The sequence below is a fragment of the Phyllobates terribilis genome, unplaced genomic scaffold, assembly GCF_046119375.1.
Source record: "Phyllobates terribilis strain yellow unplaced genomic scaffold, ASM4611937v1 Scaffold_36__1_contigs__length_13169755, whole genome shotgun sequence".
NCBI lineage: Eukaryota > Metazoa > Chordata > Amphibia > Anura > Dendrobatidae > Phyllobates > Phyllobates terribilis.
Window position 1 is genome coordinate 6776618 of NW_027362796.1, and position 27947 is coordinate 6804564.

Below are 27947 nucleotides of genomic sequence, written 5' to 3' on the forward strand. Positions count from 1 at the left end.
TCCAGGGTACCGAGTGTGGAGCAAAAGCTAAAACCCAAAACCTAAAAGCCAAAACCCAAAGCAGAAACATCTTCCATGACGTCATGTTCTGTGTTTCTGCTTTGGATTTTGGCTTTTAAAACGCAGATTTCTAAAAGCCACCCTGAGGTGGCAGAACCGTTCCCCCTCCCCATGTGACACCATTTTGGAAACTTCACTGCCTATGAAATCAATCTAGGAGTGTAGTGAGTATTGTGAACCCATAGGTGCCTTACAGAATTTTATAACATTGAGTCATGGAAATATGACATTTTAGTGGTAAAAATGCAATTTTTGTATTTGCTGCAAATTTGTCAGGTACACAAGGGTTAATAGGTGAAACTGAACCCCATAATTTATTAAATAATATATCCTGAAAGCGGTGATGTCCCATATGTCATCAGAAATTAGTTAGTCCACACGTCAGGGCCGATCATTGCCATGGCAACTTGATGTCATCATGACAACATCCGGGTGACCAGAGCTAACAAGTTATTTAGGTCATGTGCAGTGCACGATCTACCTAACTGGTGTCAGTGCAGCACTGACTGTTATAAAGCATAGCGAAGCTCTTACATTGCTGCTATGCTTTATAACTGCGATCACAGCTGTGAAAGTGAAAATCACATAGTGGGACTAAGTAAAAAAAAAAGTACAAAACAAAATAGTAAAAACTTTTTAAAAAAAATTACAAAATAATAGTACTAAAAAATACATGCATATATATATACACTGTACATACAACTATATTGTACCGATAAATATTTTTTATGAAAAAATAAATATAAAAAAGTACACACATTTGGTATGGTCGCATCCAGAATGACCCGACTTATAAAACGGTCCCACTAGTTAACCCCTTCAGTGAACACCGTAAAAAAATAATTAAAAAACAAGGCAGGGGCTGTGGCCTGAGGCTTTATGTGAGCAGATACATGGACTGAGAGCTCCCGCTCATAATCCTGTAATCCCAGTCTGCACCGACTAAAAGATTTATACCGCTGATCCTACCTCCTAACACATTCCAGGACCTGTAAGGAGTTGATATCGGGGGCCCTTGAGAAGACTGACCCGTCAAAAGAGCCGCACTGTCAAGGAGGACAGCCAGCCCAACAGGGAGATAAGATGTCGGAGGCTGCATCTCGTCTCAGACGCTTTGCCCGGGTGACAGAGGCGGCCATAGAGGATTCTCCTAAAGGTCAGCCGGGGGAGGAACAGGAGGAGCAGGGAGAAGCGTGTGTTCCTGATAAAGAGCAGATGACGCAGCAAAAAAATTCAGCAGCAACTTTCCTGGGTATAAAGTAAGGAATTTACTTGGTGCCGGCAGTAAACTTAGAGCATACCACAGACCAGAAACCCACCATGAGGGATGTGCCATCTGTGGTCAATATGTCCAACAAGTCCCTGACCAGCATTACCACCCATATGGGATTTATGAAGGAAGATATGTCATCTATAAGGAGAGACATTCAAAGGGCGTTTGAAAGAATTAAAGAAACAGAGGGCAGAATTAGTAATATTGAGGATCAATTGTCTCCTATGTAAAAGGATATGAAAACTTACAAGCAAAATCTGATTACCCTACTTAATAAAACAGTTGACTTGGAGAAAAGACCCTGTAGAAACAATCTACTCCTTATAGGAGTCGCAGAAAGAGCTGAAGGCAAAAATCCGGTTGAATTTATGGAGACCTGGTTCAGGGATGTGTTTGGAAGAGAGGTTCTGTCTCCTTACTTGGCAATAGTGTGTGCTCATAGGGTGCCTTTCAGACCTCCTCCACCAGGAGCTCCGCCAAGGCCTTTTGTATTGAACTTACTGCATTATAGCGATACAATCATGTAACTGTCCTAACTTATCCAAGACCAAGGTGGCCATCTTTCCTGACATCTCTGCTGAAGTGCAGAAACGCAAAGCACAATTTACACCTGTAAAGAAAAGGTTGCGAGACTTACTACTCCCATATTCTGTGATGTATCCGGCACACCTGAGGATTGTAGTCTCAGGAAAGGTGCTCATCCATGAATCTCCCTGGGAAACTACAGAATGACTGGACATCAGCGAAGCTACATTGAAAGTGGATAAATCCGGACCTCCATAAACATCAACACTTTGCTTTGTTGGCTTTTAAATCTTGATGCCATTTGATATGGACAGCGGGAATCTCTGAAAAGGTTTTGAAGAAGAGCTTTTTTTTTAGGTCAGGCTTTGGACTTATAAAGGCTCCCAATCTCCCCTCCGGAAAGAAATATCTGTAATATTTGATTGGTTGTATTGCAATGTTAGAGGTTAATTATGCTATGTGTTAAAAGGGGGTACATGCAAAAAATAAGGGAGGGTGGAGGAACAGCTCAAAACGGTCTACTGGTTATTCTGTTTACCTGCGCACATATGGCTAAGCTTGTAAATATTATAGCGTGGAAGGTTCGGGGCATGGGAGACACCTAAGAGGTGGCTGTATATACTTGGCTACATCAATACCAACCAGCTATTGTCTGTTTGTTGGAAACACATTTGACTCATGAAACAAAACAAATAATAGGTCGTGGATAGGCCATGCTTTTCATTCAGTATTTTCTTCTCATGCCAGAGTGGTATCTGTTTTGATTCATAAATCAATCCCATTTAAATCCCTTAAAACGGCATTGGATACTAAGGGACGGTATATTGGTATATTAGTCTATATACAGAATTAAAATAATTTTGGTAGCTTTATATAAACTCCCTCCATATAAAGATAAAATTATTAAAAACGTATTATACTTTACATTGGAGCCTCCTAAGACTTCAGTTTTTTGATGAGAGATTTCAATAATTATTTCCACCCGCATTGGGATAGACTACATATGGGTAACATACCTGACTCGGCCTTCTCTACGGGGATGGCTAGATTATTTTCAGAAATTGGGTATGTGGATATTTGGAGACAGAGAAATCCCTCAATTAGACAATATTCATGCTACTCAATGTCACACCATTCCTTGTCAAGGACTGACTTGGCAATTGGAACAGAATCTCTGAATCCGTTAATTCACAAAGTGAAATATTTACCCAGGGGAATCTCAGACCATTCTCCGATATGTGTGCAATTGAGAACAGGTGGCATAGAGGGGACAATGAAATGCCTGTGACGATTGAATCCATATTGGCTAATGTTGGTGGGTAATTCTTTAAAAGAGGATCTGATAGAATTTTTGAAATAAACAAGGAATCAACATCAAAAATCAAGATGAGTTGATTGAGAAATGTCATCTAAGCCCTAATCAGACATTACAATTGGAACAAATTAGACGCTCTATCATGAGTCACGTGAAAGACACCTCCCTAGAAATTACTACTAATGGCTTTGATTGCTTAGTGAGGGCCACGAGGACGTCATCATCTATCTTTCTGTAATGAGGGATGTGATGTTGGGAGTAAATACTGAATTATCTTTCAAACACTGGGAGAAAATTTAATGATCAAGACATTGGAGTTAAGATAAGAGAAAGTTGGAGAAAAAACTGTAAAGCAATAACTAATGAGATGTGGAGGGAAACCCAATTTAAGATCATTCATAAAGTCAGATCCGCCTTTGATCTCCCCAAAACGCCCCTTAAACCTGATAGAATTCTACGGACTTATTACATGGGCTTTGGCTGTGTTCAAGACTACGCATCTTCTGGGGGGCTATTCTAGATTGCATTAACCCCTTTATGACCTGGAACGTATTAGTATGCCCCAGGTCATCACCCCCAGTTCAGCGTGGGCTCCGGCGCTGAACCCGCACTGAACCGGGCACATGTCAGCTGATTTATACAGCTGACATGTGTCCGCAACAGCCAATGGGGGAATTGCGATCCACCCGCAGCTGTTAACCAGTTAAATGCTGCTGTCAATCTCTGACAGCGGCATTTAACATTGGCGCGCCGGAAGCACGGCATTAGCCCCGCCCATCGGTGACCCTGTCACATGATCTCGGGTCACCGATGGGTTGGCATGACAACCCGGGGTCTGTAGCAGACCCCTGTGGTTGTCATGTCCTTATTACTATGAGCGCCGCCCAGTGGTCGGCGCTCATAACAAGTGAGCATTTCTGCTGCATACAGGCGATCTGCTCACCACCTGTATGCAGCAGAGGCAATCGGACAACTGCTGCTTCGAATCTCCCATGGAGACTATTGAAGCAAGCAAAAAGTGTAAAAAATGTTTTTAAAAATATAAAAAAATAAAACAAATATAAAAGTTTAAAATCACCCTCCTTCCACCCCATTCAAAATAAAAAAAACAACAAACAAACACATATTTGATATTGCCGCATTCAGAATTGCCCGATCTATCAACATAAAAAAGAATTAATCCGATCGGTAAATGGCGTAACGAGAAAAAAATTCTAAATGCCAGAATTACATTTTTTTGGTCGTTGCAACATTGCAATAAAATGCAATAATGGGCGATTAAAATATAGGATCTACCCCAAAATAGTATCAATAAAAATGTCAGCTCAGCTCGCAAAAAATAAGCCCTCACCTGGCTCCAGATCCCGAAAATTGGAGACGCTACGGGTCTCGGAAAATGGCATTTTTTTCACCACTTAAAGAACCTACACATGTTTGCTGTCTAAGAACTCGTAATGACCTGGAGAATAATAATGGCAGCTCAGTTTTAGCATTCAGTGAACGTGGTAAAAAAAACAACTGTAGAATTGCATTTTTTTTACAAATTCACCGCATTTGGAGTTTTTTTTCCCATTTCCCAGTACACAATATGATAAAACCAGTGATGCTGTTCAAAAGTACAACTTGTCCCACAAAAAAACAAGCCCTCACATGGCCATATTGACCAAAAAATAAAAAAGCTATACCTCTGGGAACAAGGGGAGCAAAAAATTAAAATACAAAAACGGAAAATCCCAAGGTCCTTAAGGGGTTAAAGAAATGTGGAGCTTTAAAACACAACTCCCTCTTATGATGATATTGTTTCACTACTGGCCTAGAGATAAAACGAAAGAAGGAAGGTTTTCCTTTAAGATCCCTCCATTATTCTATGTTTTGGTTCTATTGGCAAAGCGTATGTTACTAGGCTGCTGGTTGGAACCTTCAATCCCGACTTTACAGGATTTCATCTCACAATTAACAAATCTATTATATCTAGAAAGAATAAAAGCAGGAAAAAATAAGAAACTCACGAGCAAATACTTTGTGAAATGGAAAAACTTTTATTGGAAAACACTGAAATCAAGAAGAAATCACATATTGTAACGTCGTTCGTTAATTCTGTTTGGTGTCATGCTGAGAGATTGAGAGGGTCCCTAGGAAAACTACAAGACCCAACAGATGATTCTGCAAATATTGTCTGATACATACGAAGCTACTGGGAAAAGTAATAGATATTACAACATAATGAGAAACCAACTTGCATAAGGCTGAGTTCACACGATGCGTATTTCATGCGTTTCCGCGTCGTTTTTGCAGTTGCGTAAACGCCGCGGAAACGCATGAAAAATGCATGGTAGAAGGGAAGCAATGTTCCCCAATGGAAATCCGCATGTGCTGTGCTCATGATGCGGATTTTTCCGCAGCGTGAACGCTGCGGTCAAAAATCCGCAGCATGTCAATTAATTTTGCGGAAACGCGGCGATTTCGCCGCCATTGACTTGCATTAGAACGCGCCAATTCCGCAAGACAGCATCTGTACTTGCGCTATTGGCGCGTTCTAATATGCGGATGGTACCCGAGTGTGGAGGAGAGGAGACTCTCCTCCACACCCAGGTACCATTAAAAAAGCTGTAAAAAAAGAATAAAATAAAAAATAAATGTATTCTTACCTTCTGTCGGCCCGCGCTCCGCTCCCGCTTGGTTCCCGGCACTTGCAGTGAGTTGTAGGACCTGCGCTGACGTCAGAGTCATGTGACGGGTCACGTGACGCTGACGTCGGCAGGTCTTTCAATTCAAAGTTGCCGGCAGCCGGGAACTTTGTAAAGCAGGACAGCGCGGGCCATCGGAGGTAAGTATATACACTCTCTCGGGTCACACTATATAAATCCATGCTGTTTGCATGGATTTATATAGTGTGACCTAGTTGTCAAGCACTTTCCAGGTGATGCTAAAATCGCCTGGAAAGCGCTTGTCAATCTGCATGCGGAAACGCATGTGAATCTGCATGTGGATCCGCATGTATTCTGCAGGAAAAACGCATGCACAATCTGCATGCGTTTTTTCTGCCAGGGAGATGCAGAAATGATGCAGAAATTTTCTGCTTCATTTCTGCATCGTGTGCACATACCCTAAAGGTGTGAAATGGTTAGACAAAGATTAATAATCAATAGCATGTAGATCAGGGAAAGGAAGGAGGAGGAGAATAAGAACAAATTAGCAAGGAAGGATTGGTCTATTTCACAAGGTATGGCTGAAAGCTCAAGAATCAACAGCAAGACCCATTTGGATTGATTTTTTCTTGTGTTTGTTTGGATTATTTCATGATCATCTTATCTCTAAGGTGGAAAACAAGCAGTTCTTTACAAAGCAAAAATATTTTGAACAGAGGGAAAGTGTGAGGCATCTTCTTTCTACCGTAGATAAATCACAGGAGGTCCATCTTATGTCACGGAAAATCGAGACACCACATCAGGAAACAATGTGCTAAATGCCTTTCATACTTACTATTCTAGTATTTATGAATCAAGATTTAGAGGAAATGCGGTCGAACTTGGATTGTTTCTTGAGGATATAAAATTACCTAAGTTTAAAGAGGAAAGTAGCTCCTACCTAGAAAACCCACTGACAATGTCTGAACTTGAGGATGCATTACAGTCCCTTGCTAATGAAAAGGCACCGGCTCTGATGGACTGTTATGTGAATTTTTAAAAAAATGTAAGGATCTCCTAATCCCTAAACTATGAGATACTTTTAATGAAGCATTAGAATTGGGTCACATGCCAAAATCTATGAATGATGCAATTGTAGTTATCCTTTTGAACCCAGGGAAAGACCTGCTGTCATATCGTCCCATTTCTCTTCTATCTGTAGACACTAAAATTATTGCAAAGGCCCTGGCAAATAGATTATTTCACATTATTACAGAGATTATTCATCAGGATCAATCAGGCTTTATGCAAAACTGGTCCACAGCAATGAATTTAGAAAGGCCTTTTTTGAATATTCAGAAATCAGATGTAATAATAGGACATAAAGCTATTCTTTCTTTCTTTCTCTCTCTATGCAGCTAAAGCATTCGATGGCGTAGAATGGAAATACCTGTAGAAGGTTCTGAAAAGGTTTGGGGTGGGTCCCAAATTCCTATCATACATACAGGTTTTGTACTCAGGACCTCAGACTAAAATAAGAACTAACGGTCTCTTATCTGCTTCAATCGTGATGGGGAGGGGCACACAGCAGGGATGCCCCCTGTCTCCACTCCTGCTCGCGATGGCCATTGAACCTCTGGCCTGTATGTTGAGTGCTAGCCCGGATATTGTAGGCTTTAAATATGGTAACTTAGATGAATGAGTTCACTCTATGCTGACGATTTACTGATATATATACAGTTGAAACCAGAAGTTTACATACACTATATAAAAAGACACATATGCATACTTTTCTCAATATCTGACATTAGTGATGAGTGAGCATGCTTGTTTAACCCTTTAAACGAGCACGCTCGGGTATTCGCTGAATAGTTTTGGCGTGCTCGGCATTTCAGTTGAAGCAACCGCGTCTGCATGTGTCGCGGCTGTTACACAGCTGTGACATATGCAGGGATTGCCTGTTTGTTAGGCAATCCCTTCATATGTCACAGCTGTATAACAGCAGCGGATGATGGCGGAAGCTGTTAAGATTGTGTCAATATCCACCATGAAACGTGTACTGTATCAACATGGGCTGAAAGGCCACTCTGCCAGGAAGAAGCCATTACTCCAGAAGAAACAAAGAAGGCAGATTAATGTTTGCAAATGCACACAGGAACACAGACCTTAATTTTTGGGGACATGTCCTGTGGTCTGATGAAACTAAAATTGAAATTTTGGGGCATAATGACCATTGTTGCGTTTGGAAGAAAAAGGAAGAAGCTTGGATGCCCAAGAACACAATCCCAACTGTGAAACACGGGGGTGACAGCATCATGTTGTGCAGTTGTTTTGCTGCAGGAGGGACTGGTGCACTTCACAAAATAGATGGCATCATGAGAAAAGAAGATTATGTGGCAATAATGAAGCAGCATCTGAAGACATCAGTCAGGAAGTTAAAGCTTGGGCGGAAATGGGTCTTCCAAATGGACAATGACCGAAAGCATACTGCCAAAATGATAACAAAGTGGCTGAAGGATAGCAAAGTCAATGTTTTGGAGTGGCCATCACAAAGCCCTGATCTCAATCCTATTGAAGATTTAGGAGCAAAGCTGAAAAGGCCGGTGCGAGCAAGGTGACCTATAAACCTGGGTTAGATACAGCAGTTTTGTCAGGAGGAATCGGCCCAAATTCCGACCAACTATTGTGAGAAGCTTGTGGAAGGATATCCCAAACGATTGACCCAAGTCATTCAGTTTAAGGGTAATGGTACCAAATACTAATGAAATGTATGTACACTTTTGATTTTGCAGTAAGTTATAAAAATTGCTTAAAACAGTCTCTCTCTCTCATTATTCTGGCATTTGGCAAATATTATAAATGATGGTAATCCTAATTTACCTAAAACGGGAAAGGTTTATTCTGATTTCATGTCCGATATTGAGAAAAACCTGCAAATGTGTCTTTTTACATAGTGTATGGAAACTTCTGGTTTCTACTGTAGGTGATATCCAGAAGTCTATTGATCCTATTCTGAACATTATTGGATAGTTTGGAGAATGGTCAGGACTGTCCATTAATTGGGATAAGTCGGTTATTCTACCATTTGATGATATCCCTAATTCGAGCATATTAGAACATACACGAATACTAACGGTTGAGAAATTCTAATACCGAGTATAAGTATAACAAAAAGATCTCCGGATTACATTGCACTGATTCTATATCTTCTTCTGGAAAAGTATAAAAAGAAAATCGATGCGTGGTGGAGATTACCATTATCAGCTGTAGGAAGAGGGAACTTATTAAAAATGATATTGATGCCCCAACTCTTATACATTCTGCATAATGCCCCTATTTGGATCCATAATTCCCATTTTCAGAAAATTCATAGCAAGTTTCATTCTCTTATATGAAAAAGAAATCGGCTAGGATAAAATGTGAATATCTACAAAGTGACAAGGAATCTGGTGGATTGGCGATTCCTAATGCACTAATATATTATATTGCAGCGCAATTGTCACATTTGGGTGGGTGGCATAGCGCTGCAAACCCAAATAGTATTAAGGGGTTAATTACCTCAGGAACACGGTGGAATATTCCTATTCATATAGTGGAACTAAATGACCTCGCACACAAGAAATCAATATACCCTACACTTGCTCTATAAGGTCTGGGATAGGGGTAAAGATATAATGGAAATAGGAGACTGCAATGAATCTACATCTATATGGTTTAATAATAAATATGCTGAGTTCTGTAAATTAGAGGGATTTTGGAGTTGGGAGGATAAAGGAATATATACGATATAAAACATATTGTGTGAAGGAATACTTAAGTCCTTTGATCAATTAAAGGGGGGATTTGGGTTGACAAACAATTGTATAAATATCTACAGTTTCGGCATTCATTTAATGCACAATCAAGATGGACTCCCTTTTGGGTAGAAAATAATACTTTTGTTAAGTTGGTATTAGAGAAGGGAAATACTAAGGGTCGTATTTCTGATATTTACTGAGTCCTTCTTGATAATTATTTAACAAAATTTCCTTCTCCAGCTAGACAAAAATGGATGGAGATATAGGTCCAATTTCTGAGGATCAATGGAGAGCGGTATTAGAACTGCAAGTTATCAGGCGGTAATGGGCAAGCTGAAAGGATATATAGGAGAGATGCATGTATGTCATCCCTATGGTATGTTATTTTATTATTGTATGTACTGGTTTCTTGTTTTATAAAAAACAAAAAAAAACAACTAATGAATAAATCTCAATAAAAATGTATTGGATTAAAAAAAAGATTAGAAAAAAGGCTTCTACCCTGTGTGGGTTCTCTGGTGCCTAATCAAATTGGATTTCTGGTTAAAACATTTCCCACAATCTGAACATGAAAAAGGCTTCTCCCCTGTGTGGGTTCTCTGGTGCTTAACCAAATCCGATTTATGGGTAAAACATTTCCCACATTCTGAACATGAAAAGGGCTTCTCCCCTGTGTGGGTTCTCTGGTGCGTAACCAAAGCTGATTTAAGGTTAAAACATTTCCCACATTCTGAACATGAAAAGGGCTTCTCCCCTGTGTGGGTTCTCTGGTGCGTAACCAAAACTGATTTATGGTTAAAATATTTCCCACATTCTGAACAAAAAAAAGGCTTCTCCCCTGTGTGGGTTCTCTGGTGCTTAAGCAAACCTGATTTCTTGTTAAAACATTTCCCACATTCTGAACAGGAAAACGGCTTTTCCCCTATGTGGGTGCTCTTGTGTCTATCAAGAATCATTTTACGATTAAAACATTTCCCACATTCTGAACAGGAAAAGGGCTTCTCGCCTGTGTGGGTTCTCTGGTGGTTATCAAGATGCTCTTTCCGGTTAAAACATTTCCCACATTCTGAACAGGAAAAGGGCTTCTCCCCTGTGTGGGTTCTCTGGTGGTTATCAAGATGGTCTTTCCGGTTAAAATATTTCCCACATTCTAAACAGGAAAAGGGCTTCTCCCCTGTGTGAGTTCTCTTGTGTCTATGAAGAAACTTTTTACGATTAAAACATTTCCCACATTCTGAACATGAAAAAGGCTTCTCCTCTGTGTGGGTTCTCTGGTGATCAACAAAAACTGATTTCTGGTTAAAATATTTTCCACATTTGGAACAAAAAAATCTATTGTCCGCTGTTTGTATTTTTTGAGGTTTAAGAATAGACTTTTCGAGGGTAAAACTATTTCCATTTTCTGAACATAAAAATGATTTCTTTGCTTTAGGAGCAGTTCGTTTTTTAATGCTTATTTTATTTTCATTTTCCTTAGTAGTTGGTAATGAATCAGAAGATAGGACCTGTTTCATAGGATCAGATGATTGATGTTTGCTGTGAAGGGATGATGGTATATCTGGAGTAATGGCATTCACTTCAATTGTATCCTGTGGGATCTCAAGATCGTCAGATTTAAAAATCTCCTGTCTCTCTGATCTTCTGGTACAGTCATCTGCCAAGAAAAAAAAAACAATTATTAATTTTGAATAAAATGTCCTTGAAATTTATGGTTTTGAACATTTCTACTTAAAATGTCTAAACAAACACATCCCTGGGCTACATGCTAATCCTGGAAAATCAAGAAATACATGCTCAAGTTTAAAAATCAATTTTATTAGACACAAATCTAAAAAATAGAGGAATATTTAAAATATTTTAAATATTCCTCTATTTTTTAGATTTGTGTCTAATAAAATTGATTTTTAAACTTGAGCATATATATCTTCATTTCCCTGGACTAGCATGTAGCCCAGGGATGTGTTTGTTTAGATTGATTTAGAAGTGGTATGCAATCTTTATTTATTTTTCTATGGGATTCGTGTTAATTGTGCTTAAAATGTCTGTAGAAATGGCAAGTTATTGACAGAATGACAGTTCACAGTCTAATAGAAAACCTCATAGGATGAACCAGTAGAGCGTGGTGTCCAACTGTTTGTTCATTCTGCCTCCCAAATATGGAATAAGAAGCCATCAAACAATGTTATGTAGGCAAAAATGATACCAATAAAAACTTCTACTCATCCCACACAAAAACAAGCCCCCACTCAGGTCCATCATCTGTCAGTGGAAAAACAGAGGTTTCCACATTATTAGTGGCTCAAAGGCTCTTGAGAATCAACATGGCTTCCATAAACCAATCCAGCAATATCTTCTTTTCCGAAGTCAGATCTCCCCCTCACGTCTGAGCCTTGCAGTGCGCCCAAACCACATTTAGCATCCATGTATATGACATTACTATAATGGGAAGAACCCACTTAATTTAAGGTGTTTGTGTCTCCTGGAGCACAATCTGAGCACTATGTGTTGGGTAATAAAATGGCCAATATGCAATTTTTACTCTCCAACATCCAGGGCTAATTTTCGGAAAATGCCTGTGTAGTCAAAATAATCAATACTCCTATAGATTAATTCACTGAGAGTTGTAATTTCCAAAATGAAGTCACTTTATGGGGATTTCTACTGCTCTGGTTTTCTGACATTTTGTCATATTAGGGCTTCTGCAAATGGTTTGTCCCATCTCCTCTGGGATCTGATCCTGTGAATCTGCTTCTGTCACCAGGAGATGCCTTACTCATTCTGCAGGCGGCGCTGGTGATGGGAGTAATTAGAGTATGGGGCTCGGTGGCTCTTGGCAATCTAAACTATCTTAAGGGACAATATTTTCTGGCAGATTAGTTTCAAGAAGAAATATTAGACATTTAAAGTGAACTTTTTATAATAGTGCAGAGCTGAGGCGTCTTAAATTTAGAGCTTGGGCATTTGGAAGAGGCAATGGAGATCTTTTTGAAAGGCTACCAGGGAGTTATAGAGTCACATAAGTGAGGAAGGCCGATCCCACTACAATGAAGCTATCATACTGAATGAACTGGTAAAAAAAAAAAAAAAGAATATAAAAACATGTAACATCCCCAACAACAACGTATGTATGAAGGGAGAAATCCAACACTAAACCGGAGTTGCACTCATTTATGGTGGACCATTGGAGCTACTATGAATTCTGACCAGCAAAGTAGAGAAAGTATTAGCGCCCCCATTTCAGGAGAGATTGTGCAGTAATCTGAATTCCTTAGGATTGAAAACATAATGGAATTTATGACGTGGAGTGAATCCATGAAACCAGGGCTCGAGCCAACACATCTCCTGCAGGCGTGAATAAATGTATATTACAGCCATCAGCCACGCACAGCTTAGAGATATATCATGGCACAGGTGTAATGCTTTTAGTGTAGCTTATCGCAATCCTGTTTGAAGTTAGTTTTGTTGAAAAGAAATTGAAAAGTCAAGATAAAGGGAAACTCTGCTGTTATTGTACAGTGTCTTGTAAGGACCATATGAGCACATTCAGCAGCACAGAAGGGCGAGAAGGTAGATTCATCCAATAAGATATCAGGGATCTAGGAAGCCAACAGCATCATTACCCTCCGCTTTCTCTTACAGGCCCATCATAATATTTTTCTTCAAGTGATTTTCTAACTTGTCAGCACATTCTACATACGCTGTCATTTGGCTTTGTAGTTTACAGATCTGGGCAGGTAACGGACAGTGTCTTCTAATCCTAGGGAGTAGGTGGATCCTCCAGGTTGTAAGTTCTATAGAAAAGGTCTTTCACAATTTCACAAAGTAATTTGAACATTTTCGGACAGAGGAGAATGTTGTGGTCGAGCGGCAAAATGGTGATCCACGATTGTGATACGGCCGGACTACACCACCGATAAAGCAGCCACAGCCGGTGACTGAGAAGAATCTGTGAGTTCACTGCATTTAGTGGTTACGACTCACCTGGGTAGTCATATGTAGGAATCTCCTCTTTACACTGCTCATCACCCATCACATATGTCTCTGTAGTATTAATATGGGTCTGATCTTCACTCTGGAACAAATATTATAGAAGTAAGATGGAGAAGTCACATCTATGATCAGCTCTAATCCCGTCATCTCCACCGTTCTCATTACACAAATATAAATATTTGTGGATAAAACAAGACTGAACACAAGACATTTACAGCCGTCTACACATTGTAGGGGAGATCTCATGACACCTTCTCTCCATCTACCTGATGATCCTGAGGAACATTGGGATCTTCTTGTTTACAGGCCTGTGGAAGAAGAGGACGGGGATATCTCTCTGGTGTTGTCCTCTTACTGGATAGATCTGGAGGAAACACATACAGGGACTGAATTCATTCATTACATACAGATAATTATAGGCCGTGTGTATTTAGTCCTGTCTATTACCTGGTGATGTGAGGGGCTGGGGAATCTTCATCATGACATCCCTGTACAGATCTTTGTGTCCTTCTAAATACTCCCACTCCTCCATGGAGAAATAGACGGCGACATCCTGACACCGTATAGGAACCTGACACATACATTGATACCGTCATCTCCACAATCCCTTCATAGCGTTACTGTATAATGTCCCCACATTCCCAGTAATGTCACCTCTCCAATCAGAAGCTCAATCATCTTGTAGGTGAGTTCTAGGATCTTCTGGTCATTGATGTCCTCATGTATCAAGGGGTGAGGTGGAGGCCCCGTGATTAGTCTCAGTGGTTTTCCCCATCCCTCAGACACAGGGTCCTGACAGCACTCACTAGAGGTCTTCTTCACTACTGTGTAATCCTGGTTATGGAAAGACACATTAATAAATCTCACAACAGACATTTCCAGAGTCCTCACCTCTCCAGTTCAGTTCATCTGTTATTCCCATAGATAAGAATGATTAAATGTGATGTCATCAGAATCTCTCACCTCTCCAGTAAGCCGGAAGAGGATCTCTAGGGTGAGGTGTAATATCCTCTCCGCCATCTTGTCCCTGTCCATATCCATCTTTGATGGATAAATCAGGAAAATTTTCTTATATAGAAGATCTCCACTGAGAGGATCCGGTGTTGTAGAGACCTGAATGAGGAGATGATGAGCCGATGGAACATCATAAAAATCCTGTTGGTATAATACAACTATTGGACATAATGAGGGGAAACATATAAGATTTATGATTTTACAGTATTTAGTTTTTTCTTTACATCTAGTAATAAAACCTTTATATTTTAGGCCACAGACAACAAGCAATTTCTTCCTCGGAGTCTGCAGCTGAATACGTTTCTCATAGACTTATCTTCCATACCACTAATTCTCGTCTCATTTTCCGACACTGGCATTAGCAATACTGCAGGAGATATTAATTTCACGTGAAATGAGAAATAACTACATGATGAGGCAACATCTTCTACTACGGTTCTAAAAACATATTTAGTCACAAACCGTCACTAAACACATCAACACCGGCTGTCTGTATGAATGTTTCCCGTCTTCCCCGGACTGTAATCTTCTATCATAGAATCATAGAATGGTAGAGTTGGAAGGGACCTCCTGGGTCATCTGGTCCAACCCCCTGCTCAAAGCAGGATTCACTAGATCATCTCAGACAGATGTCTGTCCAGCCTCTGTTTGAAGTTACCGCTCATGTCTGATTAACACACAGAAGTTTGAGGCTTTTATAAAAGCTGTTTTGATTGCACAAACACCGCGGACAGCAATTATTTGATACCAAAGTCTACGTGTACAGTGTATTATGGGGTTTATTTCTGGCCTTAGGCTTTCCTATATTACAAGAAAAACCCCAGAAAAAAAGCAGATATTAAAATGTTTCAAAAGAAAATGGTCACCAACAATTCTTGTAAAAAGAAAAAAACATGCAAAAAGCAGAAGACACATATTATTTTTTAACAAGTTAAACATTTGTTTTTGTTTTTATATGAACTCTTTTGGGCACCAGAACATAGATGTACACAGCAAGGATGAGACAGGTGCGGCTGCAACAAAATCTCTGGCAGCTTAACCACTTGCTCCTGCAAAAAGCTAACATGGCATCTAAGAAGGTGTGACAGAGTTTGGCCCAATGCCCCTTCTTCCCCAAGTGCTCAATGGTATAGTTCCTACAATACTTAAATGCCTAATAATGGTTTCTGGGCCTGCAATGTACAAAAGTCTATTAGGCCGGGCCAGAGGCAGCGTCCAATAAGTTACCTTTTAACGCCACCCTTAAATATTAGACTAAAGTTGCATGAAAGCACTGATTTGGGGGGTTTTGGTCGACTATATAATGTATTTGGGGGCCTCCCTACAGATGCAGTCAGTCATACAGACCACAGGAAAGCTGGAATATTTGTGTGTATGGGGGAGTCGGGAGAGATAGCCATCTGCCAAATGACCATTCAACCAATACTTATCTCATGTGTATGGGGTCGTTACTATTGCACTGACAGGCAGTGATAATACACGGCACTACAGTAGTACAGTGCATCACCTGAGCAATCAAAGGTTTGTATGTTGTATGATCGCACTAATGAAAGTTGTTTAAAAAAGTTTATAAAAAAGGTTTAAAAAAAAGTTTAAGTGAAAATATCACAGTTTTAGCAAAAATAAATATTTGTCACTATAGGGAAAACATGCATGTAATGGGAAAATGGAGAGGGAGGTCAGCTCACTGTTTATTCAATGCACTTTGTCTAAAGATCACTGGAGCCGCCCTGGTCAGGGACATTTCAAGTAGAGAAAGGAGGAGAGATGAATTCTCCAGCATTGTCTATATTGTTAAAACCTCTCATTTATTGTAAATTCATAAAAACTGTTGTGATGGCATACCACCAAGTGCCCACATACCAAACCAAGGCTTATTCATGGTTTGCAACATGTGAGTCTCTGATACTTTTATATCCTTCCCTTTCAAACACCTGGGTGTCCGTTGATTACTGAGTACTTCTCAGACAATTTGACCCTGTACTGTATGGAAGGAAAAGATAATTGTCACAGTTCCACCCCTCACTGTGTCTGGGATGCAGTTACTGACAGCTCAGCCGTCCAATCTTGTACAGGGGCGTGCTGGAGCTGTCGGTACTTTGATTGACAGCTCGGTGGTCCAATCTGGTACAGGGGCGTGCTGAAGCAGTCAGTGTGTTGATTGACAGCTTGGCTGTCCAATCTGAGACTGGGAGGCACTGGCTATCTCCAGGTGTTCATCATTCCAGGTGACTGCCAGGCTACATATCTAGCTGTTTCTCCCTGACCTCTGCCAGACGTACATTCAGCTAGTGTGAGGTTTGTTTCTCTGTGCCTAAGTGTTCTGTGTATTGATATTCTGTTGCCTGACCTTGGACCTTGTTCTGACCATCCGTCTGTTTAACCCCTTCTGCTCTGATCCGCTATCCTCCTGGTATTCTGACCAACGTAACGTTACCTGACTAAGCCTTTGCCTCTTCCTTCTGTTTATGACGTACCCTACTGGCTTTTAACTCCGGACTCCTCGGCTATTCCGTCTCACAGCTTGGCTGTGAAAAGTGACTCAGCGTCACAATAATACACAAATACAACTCATGCATGAGATATTCAATAAAATCAAATACAATTAATTGCACTGTAATATTAAATCCTGTCTGATGTTCATTCCCTGTGGGGCTCTAGTTTGTAATTTAAAAATCCAATGTGACTCTCTATTTAACATTTTTCTTTTCATATCTCTGCCTTTTAATGGTTTATAAGCCTTTTCTATTCCTAAAATTTGAAGGATATGATATCCCCTTTATACATAGTAACATAGTAACGTAGGTTGAATAAAGACCTAGGTCCATCAAGTTCAACCTTTCTCCCCCAATTGTACTCCCTACGCTAACACTAAACTAACTTACTGGAACCAGGCCTCACAAATGTATTACCATTTTTATTATTACTGCACTATTACAGTTACAAATGAACCAGTTTATAATTTTTTAATTAGTTTTATTTTTTGTATTACTCATATGGTATTACTAAAATCCCTGTACTTAAATCTGTTGATCCAGAAGAAGGCAAAAACCCCAGGACACATTCAGACAATTTGCATCCTTCTTGACCCCGAGAAAAAGCGATCAGTACAAGAACCCTGGATCAATTGTACTACTATAGGTGTAACATTTTGTATAATTTAACTGTAACCCACAATGTTACCTGTGTCAAGGAAATCATTCAGCCCTTTTTTGAAAGCTGATATAGTGTCTGCCATTACTACCTACTGTAGTAGGGCATTCCACAGCCCAACTGCTCTTACTGCAAAGAACCATTTCCTGTTTAGGTGCCGGAATCACCTTTCTTTCACCCGTAATGATTGCCCCCTGGTCCTTAGTATAGTCTTTGGAAGGAATAAGTCATGTGCTAGACCTTTGTATTGACCACACATATATCTATACATGTAGATGAGATCCCCTCTGAGGCGTCGTTTTTCTAAGCTAAACAAGCTCAACTTTTTCAACCGCTCATCATATGAGAGGTCTACCATTCTATATAATAATCTAGTTGCTGCCTTTGAACTGACTCTAACTTCTGAATATCCTTTTTAAAATGTGGAGCCCAAAACTGGATCCCATATTCCAGATGTGGCCTCACCAGTGATTTATAAAGGGGTAACAATACGTTGAGATTGTAGGATTTTATTTCTCTTTTTATACACCCTAAAATCTTGTTTGCTTTTGCGGCTGCTGCTTGACATTGAGTACTGCTGCTCAGCTTACTTGTAACCAGAATACCAAAATCCTTCTCCTGTTCTGTAGTCCTGAGTATACTCCCACTTAATGTATATGCAGCAATAGGATTACTCCATCTTATGTGCATTACTCTACATTTATCTACATTAAACTTAATCTGCCAAGTGTTTGCCCATTCAGTCATCTTATCCAGATCGTTCTGCAATATCGTAATGTCTAGATCAGATTTTAATATCCTACATAGTTTGGTATCGTCAGCAAAAACTGTCACTTTACTTACAATTCCATTCCCAAGGTCATTAATAAAGAGGTTAAAAAGAATTGGTCCTAGCACAGATCCCTGTAGCACCCCACTGCTGACTATGTCCTATTTAGAGAATGTACCATTTATGACGACTCTTTGTTTCCTATCATTTAGCCAATTCCTTACCCATCTACATATAGTTCCCCCAAGTCATTGCTTCTGTAGCTTCAGTATAAGGCTGCTATGTGGTACAGTATCAAATGCCTTTGCAAAGTCCAGGTAAATCACATCAGCCACATTAGCAACATCTAGATTTGCACTTATCCCCTCATAGAACCCCAACATGTTGGTTAGACACAACCTATTTGTCATGAATCCGTGCTGATTATCATTTATTATATTATTCTCTGCAATATATCTCTGCAGGTCATCTCTTATGATGCCCTCAAAAACTATGCACACTACTGATGTCAGACTTACCGGACGGTAGTTACCTGGATCCACCTTCTTACCTTTCTTAAATATCGGTACATTTGCTATCCTCCAATCCTGTGGCACTACCCCTGTTACAAGAGTGTCTAAGAATACGAGATGCAGCGGTTTGTCAATTACTGAGCTCAATTCCCTCAGTATCCGTGGATGAATACCATCTGGTCCAGGGGATTTGACAATGTTTAATTTGCTCAGACGCAGGCGTACTTCTTTTTGTGTTAAACTAGTTATATTAGGAGGTGAACTTTGATTTTTGCCCTCTTGAAAGAACCCTGAAACAGACTGTTTGTTGGTGAACACGTATGAAAAGTGTCTGCTTAATATCTCAGCCTTTTCTTTGTCCTCTATAATTATCTTGTTATTATTGTCTTTTAAGGGGCCAATACCATCTGATTTACTCTTTTTGGCATTGATGTATGCATAACATTTTTGGGAATTTAATGTCTCTGTCAATTTATTTCTCTGTAGATAATTTTGCTAGGTTGATTTCTTTTTTACATTTCTTATTTAGGTCTTTATACTACTGAAATGCTATTTCAGTATTCTCGGCCTTCAAGATTTTGAATGCCCTTTGTTTTTGTCTTATTTATCCATAATGGTTTCTTTTTATTCCTGGTTCCTTTTTATTCCAGGGTATAAATTTTCTACAGGAATCTAGTAGTATTTCCTTAAACATGACCCATTTACATTTGGTATTCCCAGTTACCATGATATGGTCCCAGTCTACACAATTAAGCTCTTCCCTTAATTTGTTGAAATCAGCTTTCCTAAAGTTCCAGGTTTTAGCATTTTCGTTTTGAAATGTTTTATTAAATATTACATTGAAACTTATCATATTATGGTCGCTGTTTCCCAAATGCTCCCGGACCTCTAGATCTGAAATTGTATCTGGTCTATTTGACAGCACCAGATCCAGCAGATTACCTCCCCTGGTTGGTTCATCTACCAACTGAGAGAGGTAATTGTTCTGAACTGTGGATAAGAATTTGCAGCTTTTAGAACAAAAGATTCTATGTCCAAATGAAAATCTGGATAGTTAAAATCCCCCATAATAAGGACCCTATTATTATTTGCTGCATTTTTAATTTGTTCCAACATTTCGTCCTCTAGAAGTTCAGCTATATTAGGAGGCTTGTAACAAACTCCTCTTAGCAGCTTTCCATTATTGCCATCCCCATGTACATTCACCCAAATTGACTCTACATTGTCGCAGCTCCCACCAATGTTGTCATTGAGCACAGATTTTAAGTTGGATCTTACGAAAATACACATCCCTCCACCTTTTTTCTCTTTCCTGTCCTTTCTAAATGTAGTGTATCCCTCTATATTTGTCACCCAGTCATGGCTTTCATCCAGCCAGGTTTCTGTAATACCCACCACATCGTATTCTCTGACCGACATAAGAGTCTCCAGTTCAGCCATTTTGTTTGCAAGACTTCTTGCATTTGCTAGCAGACATTTAATACAATTAGCAAATTTCCTACTCCTACTCAACTCCTTACTTTCCTTGCTTATCCCAGCCCCCCCTACTCTCCCACTCTGTCTAGTCTATCTAACCCCTTATAAGCATGACTACCCTCCCCCCAGATCTTAGTTTAAAAGCTCCCCCATCCGTCTGACCATTTTTTCCCCCAGCAAAGCTGCACCTTCCCCTATTGAGATGCAACCCATCCCTACCGTAGAGCCTGTAGCCAATAGCGAAATCGGCACAGTTCTCCATGAGCCCAAACCCTTCCTTCCTGCACTAATTTCTAAGCCACTGATTTATCTCCCTAAGCTCCCGACGTCTTTCTAGTGACGCAGGTGGAGAAAGACGCAGGTGGCACCGGCAGTATTTGTGAAAACACCACCTTTGAGGTCCTGGTCTTCAGCTTCCCTGTACTCATTTTTAAGGACCTTCCACCTCCCTCTAACTTTGTCATTAGTACCAATGTGTACCATGAACGGTGGGTTTTCCCCAGCTCCACCCAGCAATCTGTCTATCCGATCCGCAATATGTTGAACCCGAGCACCCGCGTTATGTTTTTGTGAAAAGTGTCTTGAAACCACAGACACGTTTAATGTTGTGGGATTGATGGTGTCGGATAATTGTCTGCTAATATAGTTTTTTGCGGACCTGACGTGCATCCCACATATTGTAGTTAACTCTCTATACACTCTATTAAATAGATGACCCCTATAGTGTTACAATTGATGAAATTGTGTATTGCAAATTGCTGTCCCATTAGGTTTTCTTCAAATGTGTCGGTTTTATAAACATAGTTGCATGCTTTACAGGATGAATGTCCACATTTAAAAAAAAAAACTTATAGGATAACCAAGTCACATTGCATTTGATATTTGTTTCTTGAAAATAACTAGTTGAAAGTATTCCGCCTAGTGTAGAAGCCTTATTGGATACAAAACTCAAAATATGCAAAAGAATTTACAAAGTCTGGAGGATGGATCTCAGACATCAAAAAAACTAAGTTTGAAAGAGATATCAAAGACTACGAGTCAAATTCAATTTACACATGGAAATGAAACAAACCAAGAGCTACTGTTCTGAAATACAAGTCACAAAACAAATTCAAAGGAAATAGAGGAGAGCGGAGGTCAGCTTCACAAATCCTAATGTGTCCATGGGTTCCTCTAATTATAATTCTCTGAGGACTTATCTGATGCATCAGTGGGATCAACTAAAGACAGATGGAACAAAAATAAATTCTCAAGTATTCCCCACAATTCAGCACAAAACAACGGAGAGGGGCGAGCAGAAAGCACAAAGGTGCCCGGACATGTGCGTTCCATGCCGGAGTGCATCACAGTCTCGGAAGCATGCGTTCCACACCAGAGCGCATAATGGTTTTAGATTGCATTCCACCAACATAGGATTTTTCTATCTCTGAGATCAGCGTCATGGGAGACTAAAAACAAGTATTGCACATTCTCCCATCATGCAATAAGCATGTAGGTCTACTTTATCACTACAAAAAATATGGGATGATGGCCCACAGTATATTCCTAAATGGTCAAATTTCCCCTCTATTGCACAATTAGAGATACACAAGGATCACCACACTTGTTAATTATGAAATAGTATAAGTGGAATATAATTGATAAGTAATAATTCAGATATAGAAGCTCAGATATCTCGATGAAGTACAACAATATGTAAACCCCATTCACAGGGAACCAAGTAGCAATGGGTAGAGTATACAATCCAAAAATATAATCCAGAATGGGTCTGTATTCACACTAAACAGGCATAGGAAATTTGCTCATTGAGTCCCTTAGACTGGATTCACTGGCCCCTAACAATCCACTCACTTTCTTTTTTGAGGATACATCTATTGTGATCTCCTCCTCTCACATTGGGTTTAACAACCACAATGATACAAAAGGAGATGTCTCCGGTTTCACCGCAATGTACACTGTTCATGTCTCTCGCTAATGGGGTTTCCCAACCATGGCATATATCACCCAAATGCCCCCCACCCTCCTCCTAGACTCCCTCTTGATCTTGCCTACATAATCTAGGGGGCAGGTGCATGTGACCATATATACTAGTCCTGAGGTTTTACAATTCGAATAATCCCACTGGAAAAAAGATTTCAACCATGGAGGAGCTCAAGAAACATTTACATGGTCTCATCCAATTACATGTACAATGTCCTTCAAATCTAAAGAAACAGCAGATTCCTCTATCTAGCCAAGTCCCCTTGGGTGCAGGTTTTTTTATAGAAATTATGCACTAAATGGTCCCTAATGGACCGACCCTTTCTGAAAGTTATTGTAGGAATAGATCCCACAGCACCCTCAGGTCCGGGATAGTCACAAGTATATCCCAGTGTTTTCTGAGGATATGAAAGATACAGTCACTCTGTCATAAGTTTTTCTTACTCGTGTAGTCCAATATTTTTCTTAGTCTCATGGATTGGTATGGAGTAGCGTTTGGCTCTCCCATTTTTCTGCAAACGATGTGAAATCCAAAATGTTCCATGAGTACCCTTTTTCCCTGAATCTGATGTTCAGGTCTATTGCCTGTATATTAAAATCTGTGACATTAGAGCAGTACCCTCTCAACCATAAAAATTGGCCCTTGGGTATTCCTCTTTTTATGGAGATGGGTTGGTGGTTATCCCACTTCAATAGTTTATTAGTGCTTGTAGGTTTATGGTAGATGTGTGTTCTTAGGGTCCCATCCCAATCTTTCTTGATTAGTACATCCAAGAACGGCAACTGGTAATAATTAAACTCTGATATAAATCTCAGGCCCACTCTATGGATATTGAGTTCCCTGACAAATTCAAAACATTGTTCACTCGTCCCTGACCAGATGATAAAAATGTAGTCAATATATTTGTATCATACCCCAATATATGGATGTCATCACTTATGATCATCCCTGAATATTGTCGATTCCTCCCACCAGCCCAGGAATAGGTTAGCAGTACCCCTGAGCTGGTGGAAGTACTTCCTGTCAAAAAGCAATACGTAATGAGTAAGAGTGAATTTTAGAAGATTCTCCATGAAGTCATTATGTCTGCTACACTCCATTGATCTCGATTTCAATAAATGTCTTACTCCTCTGATACCATCCTCATGCGGTATATTAGTGTACAAAGCCTCGATATCTAGAAAGGCCTGCTCCCCTACATGCATGTATATGTGGCGCCCCTGCGAGTTCAGTCGCCACAGAGGTACTGCATCTCACCCAGAGGTGTGGTATCTCACTCTCAGGTAAGGATAGAGTGCTGCCCAGGACCCAAACACTTGCATCCAACACTACACTACTCCAGACCAGCAGGAGGGGCAAGATGCCTCGTGCTTCCTGCTGAGCCCTGTCCCTGGCTGGAGTGGGGGGGACCAAAATAGGGGGAACCATGTAGTGGGTGTGGGTGGAGGAAGAAGTTCAGATGAGCACTTGTTAGGACAGTATATAGAGTGAAGCCATCTTGAAAGGACAGGTCAGTCAGTCAGAGCAGTCTGAGAGGAAGAGTTGGGAGCAGGAGCTCTGCAAGTGCTCGGCTCAGGAGGAGGGCCTAGAGAGAGGCCCAGGACAGACTGAGGAGGAGAGGAGCAGGAGGAAGGCTCCAGGAACGAGGAAGGGATCCCAGGGGTACGGGCAGTGCTGGAGGCCACCCGTACGCCCGAATCTGCCAGGCGGTGGAGGGATCGAGCCGCAGAGGGGACCGGCCCCTAACTAGTGACAATTACAAAGTTCAACTAGAAACCGGAGGCTTCTGTACTTTCAGGGTGCAGTTGCCACATCCGCACTCAAGTCGCCAAAAAGGTAACCACATAGGATCCAGGGAACTCCAGGTTGCCCAGAAAGATCTGAGGATACCGGCTTGGGACATTGTTTGGCGAGGCTCAGGGCAAGGAGGGTGAGCGCCAGTGTGGCACCCCTGAGGGTTCAGTCACCACAGGTGTACTGCACCTCATGGAAAGAGGTGTGGTACTTCCTCTCCGAGGTAAGGATGGAGCACCACACCGGACCCCACCACACATCCACACTACACACTCCCATTCTGAAGGGGGTTTAGAGCACAATGTGCTGCCCCGGTCCTGAATGGAGGAGTATGGGGGGAACCAAAAGTAGGGGGAATCTTAGTGAGTGAGGATGGAGGAAGCACTTTACGGTTACACCAATGGATCCATATAAATATGGAGCCCATCTTTAATACAGGGTCTTTGGTCGCAGTTCCCTGGAGGAGCCAGACAGTACAAGCTGCAGATGCCTCAGGAGGCTGCGATGCCCGGTCTCAGGCCTTGAGATAGGGGACTTGGGCAGAATTGAGTCACAGCAAGCTCTGTCCAAGTAAGAGGGCCTAGGAGGGGAGCAGAGGAGAAGAGCTCCACAGGCGAAAGGATCTCAACGGGTGCTGACGGAGCGGAGTCGCCACCGGCTACCCTTGTTCTGACTGGGTCAGAGAGACTCCCGCCGCAAAAGGGGGTACCAGTCCCCGATTATCTGACTTTGTACTCCATGTCTCTGTCAGAAAAGTCCGGAGGCTGAAGTGGATCCCAGGGGGAATACGGACGGAGGGGAGTCACCACCTGTATTCCTTTAATCTGTGTCTATCCAGAGGGACCCCAGCCTTGAGCCATGTTTACACTCCAGTCACCAAAAAAGGACTTAGGCGGTCCGGGTGCTAGAAGTCACCTTCAACGGACATTGCAGTACCTGTACGGGACTTTAATGGGGCACGAGGCGGTTCTAGTACGGTAGGAGAGAGGAACATTCCGGTGCAGGGGTTTTGTCTGGTGCAGCCGAGCTACCCGGAGTGTGCTGAACCCCATCCTGGTGGCCGCAGTATGCCGTGAGGAACAAAGAGAAGCTTTGTGGCTGAAAACAAGTCTACCGTGAGTAAAAACCTGGATGACTTCATACACCGCCTCTTCTCTCTCATTTCTGCGCGGCACCGCGACCACCATTCCTCTGCACTGCACTTCTTCTACCCTGCCCTGAGGCCTAGCTCCACCTGCGGGGAGCTATAACATCCTGGCAGCCAAAACACCGGACTTAGAGGACTGCTGCAGCGCTGGTGGTCCTCACCAGAAACCACAGGTGGCGTAGTCGACAAATAACCACTCTTCCACTAAAGCCCATATTTTTAATGTGTGCACCCTGGGCACGGACAGGGCCAAGGCCGCGACTGCATCCACCCCTACAAACACTGGCCCGCTGTCCGAGTACACCTTTTCCCAGGGAGGGCTGACGCTACCGAGTAGTGGGTCACACACCAGCGCAGGAAGACGGCTGAGAAGGACATATAGAACGGGGTCCTGTCAGGCACTCTTGAAATACCTGAGGGATTGCTGAACCCCTGTCCGGTGAAATCAGCACGACGTGGGTGGTTGTAATCCGGAAAGTGTAACCTGAGGAACTTAACAACTGTGAGTAAACCCTGAAGACTGCACCCCGCTGTCTCTGAGAAATAATTGCTGCGCCATCACCCCCTGCACTACACCGCACCACAATTGCAACATCTATAACATCTCAGCACAGCCCTGGAGCTAAGGTCTACCTGTGGAGAGCTAAACCAACTCTGCTGCATTAACAACAGCTCCAGAGGACCTGCTCCGCAGCGGCGGCTCCCTTTAGCCGCATACCACAGGTGGCGTCATGAACATTTATATAAAAACTATAAATCCCCTGTAAATTATCACCTTTTTATTGACCGCCCTGGGTCATGGACCGGGTCACCGCCACTGTGACATCTCCCCTAGCAACGACCGGCCGGGCACCGAGTACCCCACGACCCAGGGGGCGCGTCGTATACATGCTCGAGGGTATACATATAGGGGAGCAGGCAAAGGTAAAACCAATTCTAGAGGGATTATTCCAACTGTAAAACCTCAGGACTTATTCTAACTGTATGACCTCAGGCGGTACTGTGGGTACATTACACTGTGTGGGGGCATCGTACATCCTGCATAAGGGGCATTACACTGTGTGGGGGCACCATACATCCTGCATAAGGGGCATAATGGTGGCATTACACTGTGTGGAGGCATCATACACAATGCATAAGGGGCATATTGGGGGAATTACACTGTGTGGAGCATCATACACACTGCATAAGGGGCATAATGGGGGCATTATACTGTGTGGGGGCATCATACATCCTGCATAAGGGGCATAATGGGGGCATTAAACTGTGTGGGGGCATCATACATCCTGCATAAGGGGCATAATGGGGGCATTACACTGTGTGGGGCATCATACATACTGTATAAGGGGCATAATGGGGGCATTACACTGTGTGGGGGCATCATACATCCTGCATAAGGGGCATAATGGGGGCATTACACTGTGTGGGGGCATCACACATACTGCATAAGGGGAATAATGGGGGCATTACACTGTGAGGGGCATCATACATACTGTATAAGGGGCATAATGGGGGCATTACACTGTGTGGGGGCATCATACATCCTGCATAAGAGGCATCATACACACTGCATAAGGGGCATAATGGGGGCATTAAACTGTGTGGGGGCATCATACATCCTGCATAAGGGGCATAATGGGGGCATTACACTGTGTGGGGCATCATACATACTGTATAAGGGGCATAATGGGGGCATTACACTGTGTGGGGGCATCATACATCCTGCATAAGGGGCATAATGGGGGCATTACACTGTGTGGGGGCATCATACATCCTGCATAAGAGGCATCATACACACTGCATAAGGGGCATAATGGGGGCATTAAACTGTGTGGGGGCATCATACATCCTGCATAAGGGGCATAATGGGGGCATTACACTGTGTGGGGCATCATACATACTGTATAAGGGGCATAATGGGGGCATTACACTGTGTGGGGGCATCATACATCTTGCATAAGGGGCAAAATGGGGGCATTACACTGTGGGGGGCATCATACATCCTGTAAAAAGGGCATAATGGGGGCATTACACTGTGTGGGGGCATAATACATCCTGCATAAGGGGCATAATGGGGGCAATACGCTGTGGGGCAGTAAAGGGGTCCTGTACTATGAGAACAATACGTTTCCTCCCTTCCTGTCTCCATAGTTGGGTCGTATGTATCTATTACAGGAAACAGAACAGAAACCTTATGATTCTTATAAAGGGGCAACACAAGACCCCAAAAGAGTCTCCGTGCTGAAGGGGTTAATGCCCCCTGTGCCCAGTAATGGGGGTCTCCACATACCTCCACCTGCAGAGCCGCCACCACATATATGGCTGCTCTGTGCGCACAGGACCTGTGATGAGGTCACAGGAGGGGAGGAGTCAGGGGTCACATGATCAGGGGCCTCAGTGGATGCAGGACTCTGCTGTGCTGGTTGTCATGGTGCTGGATGAGCTGAAGTTTATGTGTGGGGTCAGGAGGGGTTTACAGTGTGGATGTAGCAGAGCCGCGTGTGTACGAGGTGT

At 41.9% G+C, this 27947-nt stretch overlaps 2 protein-coding genes and 1 pseudogene across 2 annotated transcripts in view; 2 read left to right on the top strand and 1 right to left on the bottom strand.

Moving 5' to 3' along the window:
- Nucleotides 1-27947, top strand: part of LOC141182811 (gastrula zinc finger protein XlCGF66.1-like) — a 257706-nt gene that overhangs the window by 131071 nt on the left and 98688 nt on the right. The window lies entirely within an intron of this gene.
- The window catches only part of LOC141182814 (uncharacterized), a 209451-nt pseudogene that overhangs the window by 55868 nt on the left and 125636 nt on the right, over nucleotides 1-27947 (top strand).
- Nucleotides 5212-27779, bottom strand: LOC141182805 (uncharacterized). The gene is made up of 7 exons (XM_073660926.1): nucleotides 27724-27779; nucleotides 14551-14700; nucleotides 14242-14421; nucleotides 14035-14158; nucleotides 13854-13951; nucleotides 13579-13669; nucleotides 5212-11251 (listed from the first exon to the last, which is right to left on the bottom strand). The coding sequence occupies exons 2-7, from the start codon at nucleotides 14626-14628 to the stop codon at nucleotides 10095-10097; spliced, it is 1728 nt and encodes a 575-aa protein (XP_073517027.1). The 5' UTR covers nucleotides 14629-14700; nucleotides 27724-27779; the 3' UTR covers nucleotides 5212-10094.